Genomic DNA, 20000 nt, shown 5'->3' with positions numbered 1-20000 from the left:
ACATATCACAATTAGCTGAAGAAGAACAATTTTATTGAAAATTGTAAGGAAACTTCAGAAAATAGTTTAATTTAAATGTTTATAACCGGACCGGGTTTATACATCAGTGACGCAACGAGGTAATGATTTAAGGGGTGGCGACTGCGGGGACGGTTTGGCCCTTAACTTTCTTTGACTTTTGACTCAGGCTCTGGTCATGGCTGTCAACACCATCATCTGACTCATCGAAACTGAATAGAACATTTGACTCGTCAGGATGCTTAAGGCTGGCTGGAATGATTGGAAAATACCTGTTGTCTGTGTTCCATCTATTTCCTTGACGATTGTATTAGGGCAGCATGAAGTGACATGAACTGCGAACGATGACGTGAACGTTTAAGGGACCTGAAATCTACTTATGGTGATGGAAAGAGCGGTCCGCTGTACAGGACCAACCGTGAAGTGGGGGCCGCATATTCGGCGTCATAACTTCCCAAATAGAATAATATATTTTGAATATGAGTTAATAATAACATGCACTTTGAACTGTTCCCGGCATATAGCTTTAAATCACTATATCCCTTGAATTTTTAGAGCATTTCATGAGAAAACAAGCCGAAAACGACTGACGGACTCCCTAACTGGTTGGGTGGGTGTATTTGTGTCGCCAGAGTATCGATAAAGAGGCGAACTGGTTCAGTTGTCGAACTTCCTTATTCAGCCTTAGTTGGTGGCACCAATTTCGAATTTTCAACACGCCCAAAATTCTGCGCCTGATCGATCATTCGTTCAGCAAGTATATATCATAGACGTTATTATTTAACGATTAGATGGTCTCCAACGTCGTTCATCAATTAATAAAGACTCAGTAATTTTTCTCCTAGGAATGGCCATGCCAAGATGATTCAGCGTCTTTTGCTAGACTTTCAAAGTAACTTTCAGACGTTGTGTGGCTGGTTGGTGCTCGAGCACATGTCGATGGTGAGTGATTTGAGTGAATCAGAAGTCGGTGATACGTCAGACATCCAGGCCATATTTGTTCATCAGTTAATTTTGACTCGTCCTTCCTATATCATCGGAAATTTTTGAGGAAGTCAAGTTAGTGCAAAGGCCAACTACTTGCCAGAATATTACAACCATAAAGTTTTTTTTTTTTTTTTTCATCATAGTAAACACATGTTGAATACTGACCATTATAATAACAAAAAATAAAATGAATGTTTGTTTTCCTACAGCCGCCAGATATATGGACACATGCCATATGGACCCACTGGATCCCATGTAGCGCAACTGGCAAGTCTTAAGTTTGGCAACGTTTTAGTGTATCTCAGTGACAGAACGTTGTTCCCTGAAAAGTACAGGAAGTAAGTAGTCATTACAATTACCTTCGTCATCATTGTCATCACAATCATCAGCAACTTCACACTACCAGTACTATCATCGTCATCATCATTTTTGATTTCGGGGAACTGAAATACTTACCGTTGAGAATGTAGAATATGTAGAAATTTTTACAGGTTTAGTCCGTGTTACTTTTCCCATACACAGTGTATTAAATCGTAGAATAATTATTCTCAGAACAAAGCTGAGAATATACAACACAATTATAAGACCAGCAGTTCTATACAGCCATAAAACATGGACATTAAGAAGGAAAGAACACACACAAAGAATTTCTTTAAATAGTATTCTACAGAACAGAGAACAAAGCTAAGAAAATACAACAGTTATAAGACCAGCCGTGAAACATGGACATTAAGAAGGAAAGAACACACAAATAAAAAATATTTGAAAATAGTATTCTAAAGAATTTTTTTTTTTTTTTTTCGGCCCAGTATAGGTCAATAAGTGAGAAGCCGTAATAGAGACCTTCGTCAGATGTCAGAGTAGCCTTAGATGCAAGATGTCATAAGAGCTAGACCTCTAATATGGGCGAGGGACTGCGTCAGTATGGCAGGAGAAAGTGTACCAAAGATAATGGTGTGTGTGTGTGTGTGTGTGTGTGTGTGTGTGTGTGTGTGTGTGTGTGTGTGTGTGTGTCTGTGTAAATATTTATATTTTCATTCATATACGTTCATACAGTTTCCACGGTATGGAAATAAACCTCACATGGATTCCTTTAACACCGTACTGGATGCCGATGAAACGACCAGGACCAAACGGCACAGAAGTGACCACATTCAGTGGAAGGGAATATTCGATAATGGAAAGCATGGCACTGATCCTTAACTTTACTATGAACGCCCTCCCATACACAGGATGGGATCCAGTAAGCCAAGATACACTGAAACATGATTGTAATGGTATATAATATATGGTGTGTTTTGTGTGTGTTTATATATATATATATATATATATATATATATATATATATATATATATATATATATATATATATATATATATATATATATATATATATATATATATATATATATATATATATATATATATATATATATATATATATATATAATTATATATATATATATATTTCAGGTATTGTATATATATATATATATATATATATATATATATATATATATATATATATATATATATATATATATATATATATATATATATTTCAGGTATTGAAGAGTTTGAGGACTCGTGAAGCTTTTCTTTGGCCTGTTAACCTGCCACTATTACCACACATGTTGGAGCTGTATGACTTCAGCTTTTTTCTGGAGCGATCCACTCTGGCCTTTGCTATGATTAAGCCCTCCGTCAAACCCAGTTGGGAGAGCCTTTATCGTCCTCTCCGGATCGAGGTGTGGGGCCTCGTAGTGGCTACAGTGTTAATTGTCTTTATTGTCCTCCTGATGGTTAGTGGATTCATGACTCACGAATTATATACTACGGAAGCAGATGTCACATAACATCTTTTGACAACGTCAGTCATTTACTTTTCTCTTATGGTAAACCGTATTATACCTTTGAATAATTATTTTTCTTAATTTCTGTGTTGATGTGTCATAAATCAACACAGACCGAGTCCTGCCATTCATAGGAAAATATGTTTAAAAAATTACCACATGAATCAATACGGGCTTTCTATCAGTTAAGCTACACATTAACTTTATTTAAAAGTGACAGCAGTGGAATTGTAGGTGCGATTGACGGAGGGAACAGTAACGTTTAATCTGATTTTATTTAGGCAGGAAAGTTTTGACACACATCTGAACTCGTACACAATGTAAGTCCATGACTATTTTCCAGATGAGTGCAAGCGGTAAAGACAAGGGGCCCGGTGCATGGCTGGTAATGAAGCAGGTACTTGGGACACTACTTGACGAGGCCATCCCTGGAGAGCTACCACAACGCAGTACCACGAGGGTGGTTTTGACGGCATGGCTGATCTTTAGTTTCGTCGTGGGAACAGTTTACCGCAGCAATCTCACTGCCTCCCTCACAATACCAAAGTACCCTCCTCGCATCGAGACCCTCGGCGGACTGGTTGATGCAAATGTCAAGCAAGTACATCGTGCATTTTCTCATTCAATGTGGCACGCAGTTTACCAGTTTAGGACATATATTTAGCCGTTGTTTGTAAAGGATACTGCACTGGTATTTGAAGGAAAGTTTTAGACCAGTAAAAGGAGTGTGGAAGGAAATGCGAAACTGGTGCTAAATGACAATAACAACAGTAACGAAATGAATGATGATAGATGATAGAAGAATGAATGTAGTGCATGAAAAGTTTTAAATATTCAGGGTCGAATGTTGCTGTAGATGAAGAAATTGATACGGTGTTAAAAGAAATAGAGTAGAGAATAGTGACGAAACTTTAATTTTTCAAAATGGAAGACGTTCATAGCATAGTGAGATAGGTTCAGTCCGTTCAACCTGTCAAAATGAGTGACGCCGCCGACTCCAACACTTACGTTCACGCTCATACACTCTTGGCGCTGTGGAAGGAACTCGGTGTTTGGTGTTGCATGAAATTCTCAGGTATTCTACTCATGAATGCCATACAAACTATGGAGCTGGAGAGACACGCTCGGCGGAATACGCGTCCCTTATGAAAGGGACCATGGAAGGAAGAACGATGTTGCAGTAGAATCGCATGACGATGCTGTCATTGCTTCTTTTGTGATCAGTGATAACTTCTCGGTGAGAGGGATTAAAGTTTGTGTATTATTATTATTATTATTATTATTATTATTATTATTATTATTATTATTATTATCATTATCATTATCATTATTATTATTATTATTATTATTATTATTATTATTATCATCATCATCATTATTACTATTATTATTATTGTTTTTATTATTAGTAGTAGTACAATAATAAAATCAGTATCATTGGCATCATCATGATAAACATCACTATCGTAGATATCACCACCTCCATCGTCTTCATGATCATCTTGATCATCGTCATCATCATCATCATTACCGTTACTAATGTTTTATTCCACAAAAAGAATTCTCGTCGTGGACAGCATGGATATGTTCTACGACAACTTCAGAGTGTCTACATCTGAAATGTTGAGAACAATAGCCGCCAGAATGGAGATTGTTCCGAACTACATGGTGGGAATGACACGAATACTTACTGAGCAGTGAGTCTCTCTCTCTCTCTCTCTCTCTCTCTCTCTCTCTCTCTCTCTCTCTCTCTCTCTCTCTCTCTCTCTCTCTCTCTCTCTCTCTTTTATTTAAAAGTTGTAGTTTAAATGAATAATCAAAACTCTTCATAAAAACCTGTCTAATAGAAATTGAAATAAGTAACTGCGTGTTCTTGTTACCAGCGCAGCCTATCTCGATGAACGATTATACATGGAAGTGAAGGTCTCTCAGGATTTCACGGAAAGTGAACAAAATACGCGTCTTTACGTTACTCAAGACAGTTTTTTGGCTGATTTTTCAGCATTTGTATTGATTCGAGATGCTCCATTCAAGCCAAACATTGACTACTGCCTGTTCATGTTTCACGGGGTGAGTCCTTTCCATGAACTGATAACTTTTTATTCGCACATACTGTTCAGATAAATCCAAGAATATAGTAATAGTAACATTAGTAGTAGTAGTAGTAATAGTAGTAGTAGTAGTAGTAGTAGTAGTAGTAGTAATGATGATACTCCTACTACTACTACTACTACTACTACTACTACTAATAATAATAATAATAATAATAATGTGTGTGTGTGTGTGTGTGTGTGTGTGTGTGTGTAACAAAGAAACTGCATTATCACTGAGAAATTTAATATGCACTTAAGTCTTAATTTTGCTATGATAGTTTTTACTTTCTTGACAACCTTGTAAATACAGAACGAGCATGCTATGCATTAGGTGTTCACGAAACACCATACTTGGCAATATTCCATAAGAGGATGGACCAAAGACTTGTAAAGAGTGAGGATTCTATCTGTAGGTGTATATTCAAATGATCTACCAATCAAGCCAAATATTTTGTTCACTTTCATTACAAATTCTGAACATAGTTGACTAGGTTTTGAGCTGCTCGATGTTATTATTCCTAAAGCAATTTCTGTATATACAGTTTTGAGTAGAGTACCATACATCGTATTATTTCCTTTCTCGTTTTGATATCCGATGTGAAACATTTTACACTTACTGCTGTTAAAGCTCATTTCCCAAGTTTGCTTCTAGCTTTGACAACTTATCTAGATTGCTTTGTATTTCTTTTACTTGTTTGTTAAAACAAGTTTTCTATTCAGTATGGGATAACACAATGCCACTCTTTGATCTGCAACAGGCTGGACTGATAGAGAAGTGGGGAAGGGACGTGATGGATAAAATTCGCAGTGAGAGCAGGAAGAAACGGAGAAAGGAAAAGTCACATGAAGCAAAGGAGGCTGAAGCAAAAATCAAGCCCCTCACTCTCGTGCATATGCAGGGGCCGCTCTCCCTTTACCTGGCATGTATCATCATCTCCTTTGCTGCCTTCCTCAGTGAGGCAACCTTTGGCGTCTGGTTTCATCAACGAACAGGAAAAATATAATGACACTCTTCCTTTATTGCCGTTTTCCAAGCTTCTCGTTCAGAACGCCACAGGCAAAATGCAATATTCGTATGTATAGTGAATATTGTATTTGAAAAAAAATAAATAAATAAAAAAAAAATGCAAGTTTTGTACATCTGAAAAAAAAAACGTCGCGATGTACCCCTGGGAAAGTGGTTCATGTTTTTTTTTTTTAGAAATAAAGTAAATAACAGATCATACTGAGTAAATATTTCCTTTCTGGAGTTTACATTCTTCCCGAAAAATTCGCAGCATGGAGGATAGCGTCATTGCCAGTAGAGGCAAGAGATCTTAAGTCAAAGAAGACGGGAGAGAGAGAGAGAGAGAGAGAGAGAGAGAGAGAGAGAGAGAGAGAGAGAGAGAGAGAGAGAGAGAGAGAGAGAATTTAATTTGATTTGATTAATTTATTGCGTCGTAACGTCAGTCAAGTAGTGATTTTAAGAAAATAATGTTTACAGGTATATATATGCACACACACACACACACACACAGGGCAAAGGTAACAGACATAGATACAGAGATTAGGCACAGACAGAAATGCACAAACACACGCACGCACATACGAAAACACAGCAAATCAAAAGAAATCAAGTAGAGTTAATTTATATAAATTAGGAGCACGTCAGGCACAGGGTATTATGTGAATCCCCCGAGACGAGCAAAGCGCACTTGAATCTCTTCCAGGGAGTCGTAGGAGAGAAGGTGACGACATTATGCATCCAGCGTCTGTACTCGTGGTAACAGGTCACGAACAGTGACATCTTGCTAAGCTGCTGTTTGTTTATATTAATTTCCCACCAACCATCAGCCCCTTCCCAGCCGCATGTGTGAAGATTTATTGCCAGATACTGCCAGCTTGTGGCGGGTGGCAATTCAGTATTGAATTGCCAAGTGTGAACCCGCCTTAGGGTTACAGAGCAAAGAAGAAACAGATCTGATAGGAACACGACCAGTGGGCAATATGAGAGAGAGAGAGAGAGAGAGAGAGAGAGAGAGAGAGAGAGAGAGAGAGAGAGAGTAATATAAAGATGTGTTATTGAGAGACCGGATCACCTGAAGATCCGCCACCCCAGCCGCACTCGGGGTGGCAGATCTTCAGATGAGACAATCTGGGGTGGCGTTTCTTCAGGTGATCCCATACTTTTAATGAAGTAAACTTTTTTCTGCATTTTTTATATCCACTCAGTTTTTTAATGCGTTCATGTTGTTAGGTTAGGTTAGGTTAGGTTAGGCTAACCTAACCTAACCTAACCTAACCTAACCAAGTGAGAGAGTCTGGGATGGCGGATCTTCAGGTGAGACAATCTGGGGTGGCGGATCTTCAGGTGAGACAATCTGGGGTGGCGGATCTTCAGGTGATCCGAGAGACCTCCTAATCTAAGCTAAGCTCCGTCTCCCTTACAAACCTAGGTATAGGTACCAAGACACCGACATTTATCATTATGCCTTTGTACGTAAGTCTTGTTGACCTATGTATGAGAAATTTAAACTTGTAATTTATATTCTATAAATACTAAAGCTCATTTCCAATTTATTTGTTTACTTCATACTGTAAATTAGATATTCTAAGGGACTTCAAAATCCGGGAGTGTTGTTACTGTAGATCTCAGCTGTTGTGGCGTATACAAGGCGTAACAGTTCGTAATCGTTATTATCGTTTTCATGCATTTGTTTTCTGAACTAGGCATCTAAATCTAAAATCTATCATTCAGACTCACTTCTTTGGCATTTTATACTGAGGAAAGTTCATTTTCAAGACGTAATAATAGTATTGACATGAGTAAGCATGAGATGTCATCAGTCGCTGTTTCCGTTATATCATTAGTTAGTTTGTACGTTGTAAAGTCTTTTGTGGCATCTGAATAACTTCAAACGGATAAGCGTTTTTAATAAGACTTATTTTGATAGATAACACAGGTGTTCAGTGTCCTTTTAGACGAGTATATTCTTGTCAACGTAGGAAACTTCCGCCACATCAGCATTCAGTTGGCAACAATCCTTCAAGTTTCAAGGTGGGTGCTGTGAGGCTACACACGCCGTTCCTTTGTACTAGAAAAAAATAAGCGTGTAACACGTTTTATACTCGTATTACAACAAAATCAGCCCGTAGTAATTTTCAGGTAAGTATCAGAACACGACAGGTTGCTCATTTACAATGGACTGTGGGAGGGATTTAGGACAAGTTGAAGCAGGCTAGCTGATGGTGCTTGATGGCCGCCATGATGACAGCCAGCTCGGTATTTACTTGGCTCCTGGAATTGTTGTCCGACTGTGTGCTTATTTTGTGATCATTGTGCCATAGAAAGATATTCATATGCATAGTTCCTTTATAAATATACTACCTAGCAATGGCTGGAGTCCAAGATTTATGTAGAAAAAGTTATATATATATATATATATATATATATATATATATATATATATATATATATATATATATATATATATATATATATATATATATATATATATATATATATATATACACACACATACATGAGCAAAAACGATTTTTGTATTAAAGAAAAGTAACTTTTCTTCCTTTCCTACTGCCTCCCATGCGGGCGCTTGGGCTAGTATCAAAATAATATGATTCACAGAAAATCTCAGCTTAACTTCGTTCTCTCATAGAAAACCAGACGTAAATTTCAAAGGGTAACTATTTACTTGATCTTCAAGGAGGCGCCAGTGAAGCACAGCTTTCATGAACTCGCAAGGTCGTATAGGAAATTACTCATGTTTAATACTGCAACTAAGGTGAGAAAAGAAAGTGTATTATGTCATGTTATTGTCCGAGTTTACCTTGAATTGGATCACGTTTTCTTAGTGTCCCCCGGTTTCCGATTACCTGCCTTTCGGACATTATCCTTATTATTGGTTGTAAGTAGTGTAAGGCTTATTTATTCATTTTATATCATGTAGTATTGTTCTCTTCATAATTTAAGTTCTTTGTATCTTTGTATGTATAAGGGAGATAGTATAATGGAGGTGGAAATATGTTGAAAACGAGGGAAGCTTGAGTGGGCAACAACACATTCCAAGGAAGGGAAGGCCTTTGGTCGTGAGGTAGAGAGGAAGGTGGCGGCTCTCGGAAGAATCTTGGTGTGGATTGGTGATGAGTGAGTGCGTGGAGGTATTAGTGGTGTAACGGTATAACCTTGATATTCAGGATCAGGTTAGTGAGTCTTTTGTGGTACCAAGAGCTCTTGTTCGCTGAAATTCGGTTGTTGAGTTGTGCCGGTGACGCTGTTCGAAGGGGTCATAGGTCAAACTGGCAGCCATTTTGTGAGTGGAGGTTAAGGTGTTGACCTTGGAAGCTGGTGTTGTGGTGTATTGGTGATTTTAGGGATGATGTTATGGTGTTATGGGTAATCTTTGGTGATGATGGTGATCTGTAAGGCTTGAGGAGGTGAAATACGGGAATTATTGTCTGGGGACGCGGTAATGGTGTCCGAGTAAATTCCTGCGGTTGAGGGAAATATTTCTGTGACTGGTGGAGGTGTAAACGGGTTCTGGTGTTGTGTGAAGTGACGAGAACGTCATGTATTAACGTGTACTACCTCATGATGTTTGTGAATTATCATTAGTATTAATATACGTGCTTGTAACATAGAATAATCGTGTTTTCTGCTCCCCCAACATTGATCTGGTATTAAAGGTGATTCCAGGTGTGCTGTGTCAAGGTAAAGGTAGAGTGAGAGGGTGTAATTCTGGCGATTTCGGATAGGTCGGGTAGGCACTCGATTATATATTATTCCTCTTTCCTTTGTCTAGTGACGTGTAGTCCCGTACCCTGTATGTTCTATGCTCCCTCCACGTGCGACGTCTTCACCCTCGCTTCCCTCGTTACTCAATTCCTTAAGCGACGTTTCTGTATAAGTGGCTTATTTTTCACGTGTCCCGCCAATTAACAAGTTATTAAATAAGTCGCTACCTTGTATTTGCTTACAGAAGTAAACAAGCAAAAACTACAATCCATAATGACATTCGAACAGGGAAAATTACTTAACGTAGGATGTGGCGTGTTTCAATCCACCTCCTCTCCCTCCACTCCTGTCTTCACCTCCCACCGTCATTGCCTTCCTCTTACCATATTAAGTAAAACTTTCCCCTGTCTGAAGGCCATAGATCTGAAATGACTTATAGTTTTTGTTTGTTTACTTATGTGAACAAATGCAAGGCTCCGTGGTGTCATAGATTAACTGAGTGTCAAACAAGCTGTGTCAAAATGTCATGTTTATGAAGTTCAGATGGCACATCCAAACAGGACGCACTGTGCAGTGCAGTGAAGAGTTTGTTTCTGCAGTGCAAGAAAATAGTTAGGCCTAAAATTTCGTGTTCTCTAATGTTGTACACAGCGAAAGAACTGTAGATTTTCATAGGAGACTAAAGAAAAATGGGTATATCTGAAAAAAAATATGGTACAAAAAAGGAAAAAAAAAATATATATATATATTATATATGTTTCGCGGCGGGTGGAACCGTGGAATTTCATAATGGAAGACCTCATTACATAAGGGGAATATTTTTTTTATCAAAACGTTACATATATCAAAAAAAAAAAAAAATAAATAAATAAATAAATAAAAGCAAAAAACTTTTTTTTTTTTTCATTTTTCAGGTCCGGGCCGTACAACCCCATCCCTAAGTATGTACTGCACAGTGTAAGCTGATTGCTTAATGGTATTGGGATACCATAAATGCAAGGCGGCTTTACTCAGAACTGTTTATAGAAAACAAGCCTGTTTCCTAGGTAGGAAGGATGAGGCTAGAATGTTACAACTGGCTAGCCACGCCCTTCTAGTACGGAGTGTGAAAATTTTGCTTCCAAATGGGTTTTTATGTCTTATCAATATCCAAACAGTATGCATCATCCCTCCCCACCCCACGTTTATAATAATTAAGTATTTATTGTCACAGACTAGTTCAGTATACTGGCAGTTCACCTCAGAGAGAGAGAAAATTCAACAGCAGCAGCATGTGCAAATTGATGCTCTTCAAAACCACTACCCTTAGGTTTTCGTAACAAATTGCCTTCTTTTTTTTATTTTTTGGGAATTTGTCCGTGTTTCTGTGCATGACAAATTTGTGTGAGTACTTGTGGTCATGTACAACGATGATTAAGGTATTCGTTGACAATGAAATAATCATTATATCCATGCTGATTCTAAAAGGGATTTTTTTTTTATCTTAACTAATTGTTCGTCTTAATTGGGTAATTGTCCCAATTACCCTACATACCACTGTCTCCTCTCTTTCGTTTTCTTTCCTACTTCCTGGCAGCTAGGGGAACTAACAAAAAATAATAATATATATATATATATATATATATATATATATATATATATATATATATATATATATATATATATATATATATATATATATATATATATATATATATATATATATATATATATATATATATATATATATATATATATATATTCAAGGTATAGTGTTAAATAAAAGAATAATGAGAGGAGGGAGGAGGGAACACGAAAACGAGGTAATGATGATAACGAGGAGGAAACAAGTAAGAGGGGAGGAGGAGCAAGAAGAGCAAGAGGGAGGAGGAGGAAGGCGAGGTGGGAGACAGTCAGTAGCCTGCCCACGTCAGTTGCGCGGTGGATGTGCTTGGGAGAAGGTCAGTGATGTGTGTTAGGCGAGGGAGTGTACGCTTTAGCTGGTGAGTATGTTCCAGTGTTAATATCATGTATATTCTACAAGATAAATATTAGCTCTTAAATCTCACTATTAATATGTTATAGAGAAATGGTGGCTTGTTTGTTAGTTTAGTTTTCATTATTTGGATGATTGTTATAGATTACTTGTTTTATAATATATATATATATATATATATATATATATATATATATATATATATATATATATATATATATATATATATATATATATATATATATATATATAATTTTAAGGTATTGCTTAGTTATCAAAATGTGCTTTATTAGTTAACCAGGTTTTAAGAAGTAATGCATTGCTCAGTTATCAAAATGTGCTTTATTAGTTAACCAGGTTTTAAGAAGTAATGCATCTTTTAGTATTGCAGGCTTGTGAGGGTGTTTTCGCTTCAGTGTCAGGTTCGAGGTTTTGGTGTTTTAGGGAATGAAGCGGGCGTCTTGATCTTGCATAACCATCTGACAGGGTCGTTCACTTTTTATGTGCAGCTGTAGTAGTGATAGTAGTGGATATGTGGGACTATAGTAGTGGATATGTGGGACTAAAGTTATTTAATGGAGATTCTGGACGAAAAATTTCAAATTTCTCGTATCTTAGTACTTTGTGGAGGGGGAAAGGACAGATCCTCTATGCAATGTCGGTTCTGGTCCCCATATTACAAGGATATAAATTTATTACTATCAGTATGAAGGAAAATGACTAAAAGGATACAGGGGTTAGGAAACGAGACAGAAGCTTTTAGATTTACGTTTCTTATAGGCGTAGAATAATAGGGGACCTGCTAGAAGTTTCATTGGCGTATAAGGGTTAAAACCGGTGACGTAAGCTAAATTTTCAGGATTAGTAATCAAGATATATAATCCTGATTTAGAATTCAGGAAAGAGATAGGAATTGTTTCTCAAATAGTGCTCTCAAATACTGCTAGAAGAATGGAATGGACCCCGTAATTAGGTTTAGTGGCGAGTCATTAGGGACAAATTTATGGATTGGGATGAAATTGTGTTATTAGGGACAAATTTATGGATTGGGATGAAATTGTGTTAAGTAGGTATGTTTCATACAGGGATTGCCACGTGTAGTACTAATGGCTTCTTGTAACTTCATTTCCTTATTTCTTAACGCACTATGCTAGGGATCCGATGTACAGCGTAAGATACAATTACAATATTGGGTCAAAAAATGCTTCCTCCCCGTTTCTCTAATCAGGTAGGCCTCTCTCCATTTCTCTAATCGGGTAGGCCTTGCGTTGTCGCATGTAAACATGTTCGCTCAAGGCACAAAAATAAGAGGAAGACACTAACTTAGGTGCCCTCCCAGCCCCTTACCCTGCCAAATAGACAACTATAATAATTTTATCAAATATCGTCCGGTATGTTTTATTACAGGACTATGTAATGTCGTGCTTTTTGGTGATTAATGTTCCGGCTGTGTGTGTGTGTAATCAATGTAATAACTGTTGGACATATAATTAGTCATTTGACTTTGGGAGCAGGGCGCAAGGTGGCGCTGGGTAAGCAGCCACGTAGCTGGATGCGACGTCAGTTCAAGGAGGGAAGAGGGTCTTCAGATAGTTTGGAAAGCCAGCACCACTACTTGTTTCCTTGCCCTTACCCAAGCAGCCGTCTACCTGCCGCTCCTTACAGTCGGCGTTTACTGTGGACGTGTCTGCCTACTGCCTCAAGCCACCTGTGCATATTGGAAGGAAACCTCGAAGCGAATTCCTGTCGAAGGAAGCGCCCTTCATGATGCCGACAACTTTACAATAAGGGAAGAGTTGCCCTCATGGTACAGGAACTTTTTTTTTTTTTTTATTAAATTACACATTTACAAATTACACGTTTATTCCTTTTTAAATAAATCTAATTATTCAATAAGTTGTATCCTTTCTCCAGTTTTTTTTTTTCAAACGAAGGTGTATCACAGACCACTAGAATGACAAGGACAGGCGAGTTGATAGGATAACTAGACTACATAATCAAAAATGATTTGTAATATCTTTTTATTCACAATCCTTTTTTAAGTAAGCAAGCTTTAGGAAACAGAAAATGCATAAAATCTTAGAAAAAAACTGCCTTAGCAGAAAATTCCAGAAAAAAATAGAAAAAATACTGCCTTAGGAAGCAGGAAATGCCAGAAAACTTTATTTTAGAAAAACGTGAGAAATGCCAGAAAAACTGCTAGAAAAACGTGCCAGAAAAACTGCTAGAAAAACGTGTTAGAAAAACGTGTTAAGTCGAAAATACTCCGAAGACTCTCCGGAGATGAGGTTAGAGGATACATATATTACGGAAAAATAAAACCGTGTCCCTCTGAACTATTTTATTTAAAATGAGGTACAAATAATATATCTTTTCGACTTAGTCCGGAGTAAAATTTTCATTTCATTCCCTCCGGACTGTCTTTCTAGTACATTCGAATATAGTACACACATTTAGTGAAATTTTTATATTTACACTTTTCTTACATTTGCTTACATTACACATTAATTTTTTTTTTTTTAATATATTTACAATTTCCGACTTCGTCAGAACATTTTCAGGCCAGCCTCTCCACCACAGAGGCATGTGCAGTGGCATCAGTGTTACATCAGGTACTCAAGTCCTCACGTCTCCCTGTCTTGCGATTCCAGCAGAGGTGTCTTTGAGAGGATGTGTTAGCTCCTGTCCAAAATCCTGTATGAAAGAGAAAACAAACAAATACTAAATGCTGCCTATTTCAAAGTTATTTTTTTTACTGTATTTGGAAAAAGACTTGAACATGGATTAGGGCACACACAGCATTCAAGAGTGTGTGCTGTGGGAATGAGTTTATCGGAAAGCAACAAGTGATGTGAAATGTGGAGTTCGAAGGATAGAGTAGAGAGGTATATTCACAGATGTTTGAAGATGCCGAATGAACAAGCAAAATTGTTTTAATACCTGAGGAAGATATAATGATAGGAAACTTGTAAAGCAGGTGGCAGTAAATTATATCCAGAAATTATACCCAAAAGACCTAACGAAACTAAAGCCAATTTTTTTGCACTAAGATGTAATGAATATGTGTAAAGTTGATCATATAATGAAGTAAACAGTGAAAAACAGTTTAGTCTCACAATTTTGGAAGGCTCTGGATGATTCTTCAATCTAACCGCATGTAGTTAACTCAGGACTTGCTGTATCCCTCCAGCTGAGAGAGCTTCCCAGAGGACAGAATGATGCTGCCTCAACATCAGATTAATTCTCTTAAGTACTTTGGCGGCACTGAAAAAAAGAAATACACGTTAGTACATTACTGAGACTTTCATTCAAGGCAAGGTCAACTTCGAATTTAATAGTCGTTATACAAATAATAAATCATGATGTGTGTGTGTGTGTGTGAATTTCAACCTCATCCACCAGATGCTCTGTCCGGCCATGCACCGCCCAAATATCAAGCAAACGTGCCACTTGGAAGTTATTTTTTCTGTACAAAATAGTCCCCTTTTTTCCCCACCCCCCCAAAAAAAAAAAAAAGAATTGCTTCCTACTGGAAAGGCCCTTCGATGTATAAAAAAAAAAAAAAACCCTTTTTGAGAATAGGGATTTTTTTTTTTTTTTTGGTTTTGTTGTTCACAAATATATCATGCATATGAAAAGTCATATGAATTCATAACAGTATAAACATTTCAAGAGTTTGAAAATTTGATTATATTTATATATTTTTCATTGGAATTTTTTTTCTTTACACTGTACAGTAGTCTTTGAAATTCTCCTCCTCGTTTCGCTTTCATTCCTTCCCTCCTCATTTTCATTCCTTCCATTGTCCTTCAGGATCTCTGGACTTGGAAGACACCGCTCCCCCCCCTCAACTCTCTCTCTCTCTCTCTCTCTCTCTCTCTCTCTCTCTCTCTCTCTCTCTCTCTCTCTCTCTCTCTCTCTCTCTCTCTCACATTACAAGATTTGTTCACTTTTTTTCTTATTTCAAAGTTGAAATTTTCAACTCTATTGAACTTGTATGCTAATACTGTATGCTTATATTGACAAGAGAGAGAGAGAGAGAGAGAGAGAGAGAGAGAGAGAGAGAGAGAGAGAGAGAGAGAGAGAGAGAGAGAGAGAGAGAGAGAGCTCCAAAGATTCTGCATTGCTAATACGTGATGAGAGAAAAGGAAGGCGCAAGCGATAAAAAAAGAGACTAGAAAGGGGAGCTGGAAAGCAAAAGAACAGAGGAGAGACAGAGAAGAGAAGCAAGTAGGAGGAAGGCGAGAACGAGAACGAGGTGGTGGTGAGCGGCTTCCGCCAGTCTGCAAGTCACCACCGGGAGGGAGAAAATCCTGTTATGGAGAAGTTTGCTCATGGAAATTGGATTGGATGACTGTTGGCGCGCGTCGTCTTGTGGCGGCGGGTGAGGCGTGAGGGTTGGGCGGGGTGGTAAGGAACTTGGGAGAACTTTGGCGTTACGATACAAAAGCCGCTGTAAGTAACGGCGGGAGCGGAAATCGGAAAGGAGGAAGGAAAAGGAGCGCAGGAAAATCATACGCTTTGCTCTGTGTGAGGCTTAGAGGAGAGAGGAGCAAGGGGCGACGCCAGAGTACTATTTTGTTTTGCTCTCTCTCTCTCTCTCTCTCTCTCTCTCTCGTTACAGGAAGGCGGGTATTAGTCGAGGATATTTTTTTCCTGATGGACAAAAGCTCCCAGGACGCTGCTAGGCCATTCAGTGAACCTCCAAGGCAAGTATTGAGGTCAGTGTTTGCGGGCGTTGTGGAGAGCCGTGCCAGGAAGCAAACAGATCTGTATCAACTTTTCGAGGACTCAGGGATCGAATGTGCAAATGAAAATGGAGCACGATTTTTTTTTTTTTTTGTGTGTGTGTGTGTGTGTGTGTGTGTGTGTGTGTGTGGAGTGGGATGTAAAATATATAATAAAACCGTGATAGTTGTTTAAAGCATGGCTGTAACTTGATGGTTTGATCTGATAAGAATGTTAAAAGATAACGTTGATTTTCGTATTTACATTTATGATTAAAATATAAATAAAGAAAAACGATGAATTAATTAAATTGCCAGGCTGTGATGAATCTCTCTCTCTCTCTCTCTCTCTCTCTCTCTCTCTCTCTCTCTCTCTCTCTCTCTCTCTCTCTCTCTCTCTCTCTCTCACACAAAGATATACTCACTGATCGAACAATAACGCAGCGATAACACACCTCCATAACTGGATATAAAAACACGTTTGTAGTCCACTTAATGTGAAAAACACGCAAGCTGAACGTTTATGTGCCCTGCGGCGGCCATTATCGATATTTAAATGTGTTCTGGTGGTGGTGGTGGTGGTGGTGGCGGTGGGGAGGATGATGTGGGCACTTTGTGGTGACTGTGATGATGGTAGTGATGGTACTGAAGGAAAAGGATATGATGATGATGATTGCCTAATTTTTGCTGAAAAGGAGGAGGAAGAGATGATGTGATATATTACCAGTACTGTTACGATTTGAGACAGAGAGAGAGAGAGAGAGAGAGAGAGAGAGAGAGAGAGAGAGAGAGAGAGAGAGAGAGAGAGAGAGAGAGAGAGAGAGAGACGAAGCACAAGAACTAAGACAAGGAGTAGGAGAAGGAGGAGGAGTAGGATAGGGGTGAGGGAATAAAGAAGATTAGAAGATCGGCGATGAGCTGAAGGTGTGAGCATCCCTTGGCAACTTTACATCAAGCGTAGGTACGTCTGCCTACCTAAGGACCGTCACTCGCCTTGCCAAACACGCACCTCATACACCAAACATTTTCTTGTGCACTCCCGCGAGCAGTGACACTCCCGCCCTGAGATATAAATTCAGCGGGTAAACATCCTCTCGTTTGATATAAGCATTTTAAGAGCGATAAAACAAAGGAGTAAGGCTGCCTTTACTCCTTCCCTCGAGTTCGCGTCTCCAAGCTTCAGTTTTCAAGAACCGTATCCGCAAACATCTCGGCGTCTTATCTGCTGTATTTCTGACAGGTTGTAATGGAAGTTAGGAGGATTTTCTAGGTTAATTTCATGATTCCAACTATGGTTTAATGAAAATTCACCACCACCAATAGGGATAAGACTCACAAGAAGCCAGCTAATTATATGTCGTTTCTTAAAAAGTCCTTTAGAGCAAGATCTATTATTATTTCGATCCTGCTTTTGAGAGAACAAAGCGTTTCGAAATGCGGACCTTAATTCTCATGGGAAGATTTCTCGTTTTCATATTGCTTGTGAAACGGAAATACGTAGGTAAAAAATCCACTTCCCCATGCACGCCGCGCAGGGAATTTACTGCATTGTATATCCTCTTCAGTATTTCTATTACACTTTGAAACACGGGCACTGCTGTCCATGCATTAGAACGAGAAGGACGGTGTTTTAAAATTACCCTCCCTCCTCCTATCTCGGCTGAAATATTAAGCGATTTATCAAGAGTATTTCGAGTCGGGTTACGGGGAGTACGTTACCTGACGGGGGAAGAAGGGACACCAGGCAGGCAGGCCATTACACACTCGAGAACCGCCACACGCGCCCGCCCATAACGCCGACCCACACTCACAAACGGGCGATAACAGGGAACAGTAGGATAGCAAACAACAGTAATCCACAACAGGTAGTACGTCCAGGCCTTGTCCCAATGCCTGTCCTCCCACACACGACACACCTAAATATCAGACGTCACTGCCGCAGCCAAACAACAGGAGCAAGCAACAACAGCAACACAACTTCACCAGCACCAGCAACACTAATTGTTATTACGCCGCGCAACACGTCCTCCACCTCCAGGATAGACACACAGAGGACCATATTCCCCCAACCCACCCTCTGCTGCCCTCCCTGGCGCTAAGAAATCGGGCAGTAGTTACGAGACCAGGACAGATATCGCGGTAGTTAATCGTTATGATTTTCAGTAATAGTGATGTGTGCAACCATGAACAGGAGAGGAGGAGGAACACAAATGAAGAAGAGACACCAGTAAACGTTTTGGTTTTTACGAAGGCTGTTTGTAGAAACTACATTATCTAGCATACAAAGAGAGAAATAGGATAACAGACGAAGATGGAGGAGGAGGAGGAGGAGGAGGAGGAGGAGGAGGAGGAGGAGGAAGCAACTGAGAGTCACCCGACAAAGCCATCACCTCTAAACAATTATGCCGTATTGCCAATCTCACACTAGTTCGGAGAAGGATAACGAAGCAAGGCGCCATCTCCGCACCTCCTGAAGGACGCCACATCAAACTCTCATCTCATACCTGCGCGAAGGTGAGATAACACGAGTAAAGCAAGTACATCTATCCTCCTTACATGCTGCTCTTACATCTAATATAATGCATGCTAAAGGTAAAACAAGCGAGACATGTAGCAATCTCTGTCTCGCGTCCCATTTTCTGCGTATGTCAGATGAGTGATGTTCCCGCTCTCTTATTTCTAGTGTGGAGGAAATCATTACAAGTGAGGCAGAAAGCGGAGACGAGGGAGAGAGGGGAAGTCAGGGAAGCTAGGGATGAATGTTATGAATAAAAATGGTAGGGAGTGTATGGGAAAATGTTAAGGGCAGAAGAGAAGGAAGGTGAAGAGGGTAAGTGAAGCAGAAAGGTAAAGGGATGATAGCACCTGCGAAAAGGGAGGCAGGGAGACAAGAGAACGGAAGCAAGGAGACACAGCGATGGGAAGTCAAGGGAAAAAACAAGTCGAGAGGAATTCTGAAGCAGGAAAAGAGGAAAGGAGGGTGAAAAAGGAAAGGAAGCAGAGAAGGAGAGTATGAAGAGGAATAAACATCATCGAGGCACATGCAAACATTTCACTCAAGACTTAAATGAAACACCAATCCCCACGCTACACTTCCTCTCTCTCCTACCCGTGCTACACTACCTTTGTGCAAGCTCTTGCTCTACGGTAGATCGTGATTAAAAGAAATAATAAAAGAGAGAGAGAGAGAGGGCGGCAGGAGGGGAGGCAGAGGGTGAGGGAAACGATGCTTTTGACCCGAAATAGTTGACAAGGGAGTCGCTATTTCAACATTCCTTGCCCACCGTTCATGCTACGTAATGTCCAGACCTCCTGTCGATTTATGGACGTGGAAAAAGGGCGAAAAAAAGGTATGCTGGGGGTTTGTTTGGATGGGATTGGACCTGTGTGTGTGTGTGTGTGTGTGTGTGTGTGTGTATACAGATGCAGTGGGCGGGAAGAGTGACGTACCCTCTCTCGGTCTGTCTCCTTTATCTTAACTCTCACCTGTTTTCTCTCCCCTCCCTCTCACCTCACCCTTACCTTCTCTCCTCCCTCCATGCCCTCCTCCTCCTTCTCCTCCTCCTCCTTAAGCTCCCAGAGTCAGAAGCTTTATTAATTCATCACCAACAACTG

At 39.3% G+C, this 20000-nt stretch overlaps 1 protein-coding gene and 1 long non-coding RNA gene across 3 annotated transcripts in view; one reads left to right on the top strand and one right to left on the bottom strand.

The window, feature by feature from the left end:
• The window catches only part of LOC135116106 (uncharacterized), an 8708-nt gene extending 2678 nt beyond the window's left edge, over positions 1–6030 (top strand). Inside the window, exons 6-12 of the mRNA XM_064033314.1 lie at positions 1215–1343; positions 2062–2248; positions 2571–2807; positions 3202–3455; positions 4418–4555; positions 4742–4928; positions 5710–6030. Of these exons, the coding sequence (XP_063889384.1) occupies positions 1215–1343; positions 2062–2248; positions 2571–2807; positions 3202–3455; positions 4418–4555; positions 4742–4928; positions 5710–5955 (1378 nt within the window). The 3' untranslated portion in view covers positions 5956–6030. The remainder of the gene's footprint in view (positions 1–1214; positions 1344–2061; positions 2249–2570; positions 2808–3201; positions 3456–4417; positions 4556–4741; positions 4929–5709) is intronic.
• Positions 6031–13986: 7956 nt separating this feature from the next.
• The window catches only part of LOC135115891 (uncharacterized), a 92589-nt gene continuing 86575 nt past the window's right edge, over positions 13987–20000 (bottom strand). The window contains exons 5-7 of one of the 2 annotated variants that reach the window (XR_010276091.1): positions 19908–19997; positions 14775–14922; positions 13987–14352 (exon numbers count right to left, since the gene is read on the bottom strand). This is a non-coding gene — a long non-coding RNA (uncharacterized LOC135115891). The remainder of the gene's footprint in view (positions 14353–14774; positions 14923–19907; positions 19998–20000) is intronic. The other variant, XR_010276090.1, reaches the window with a different exon arrangement.

This window comes from Scylla paramamosain, chromosome 30 (assembly GCF_035594125.1).
Source record: "Scylla paramamosain isolate STU-SP2022 chromosome 30, ASM3559412v1, whole genome shotgun sequence".
NCBI lineage: Eukaryota > Metazoa > Arthropoda > Malacostraca > Decapoda > Portunidae > Scylla > Scylla paramamosain.
This window is presented reverse-complemented; position numbering and strand designations above follow the sequence as displayed.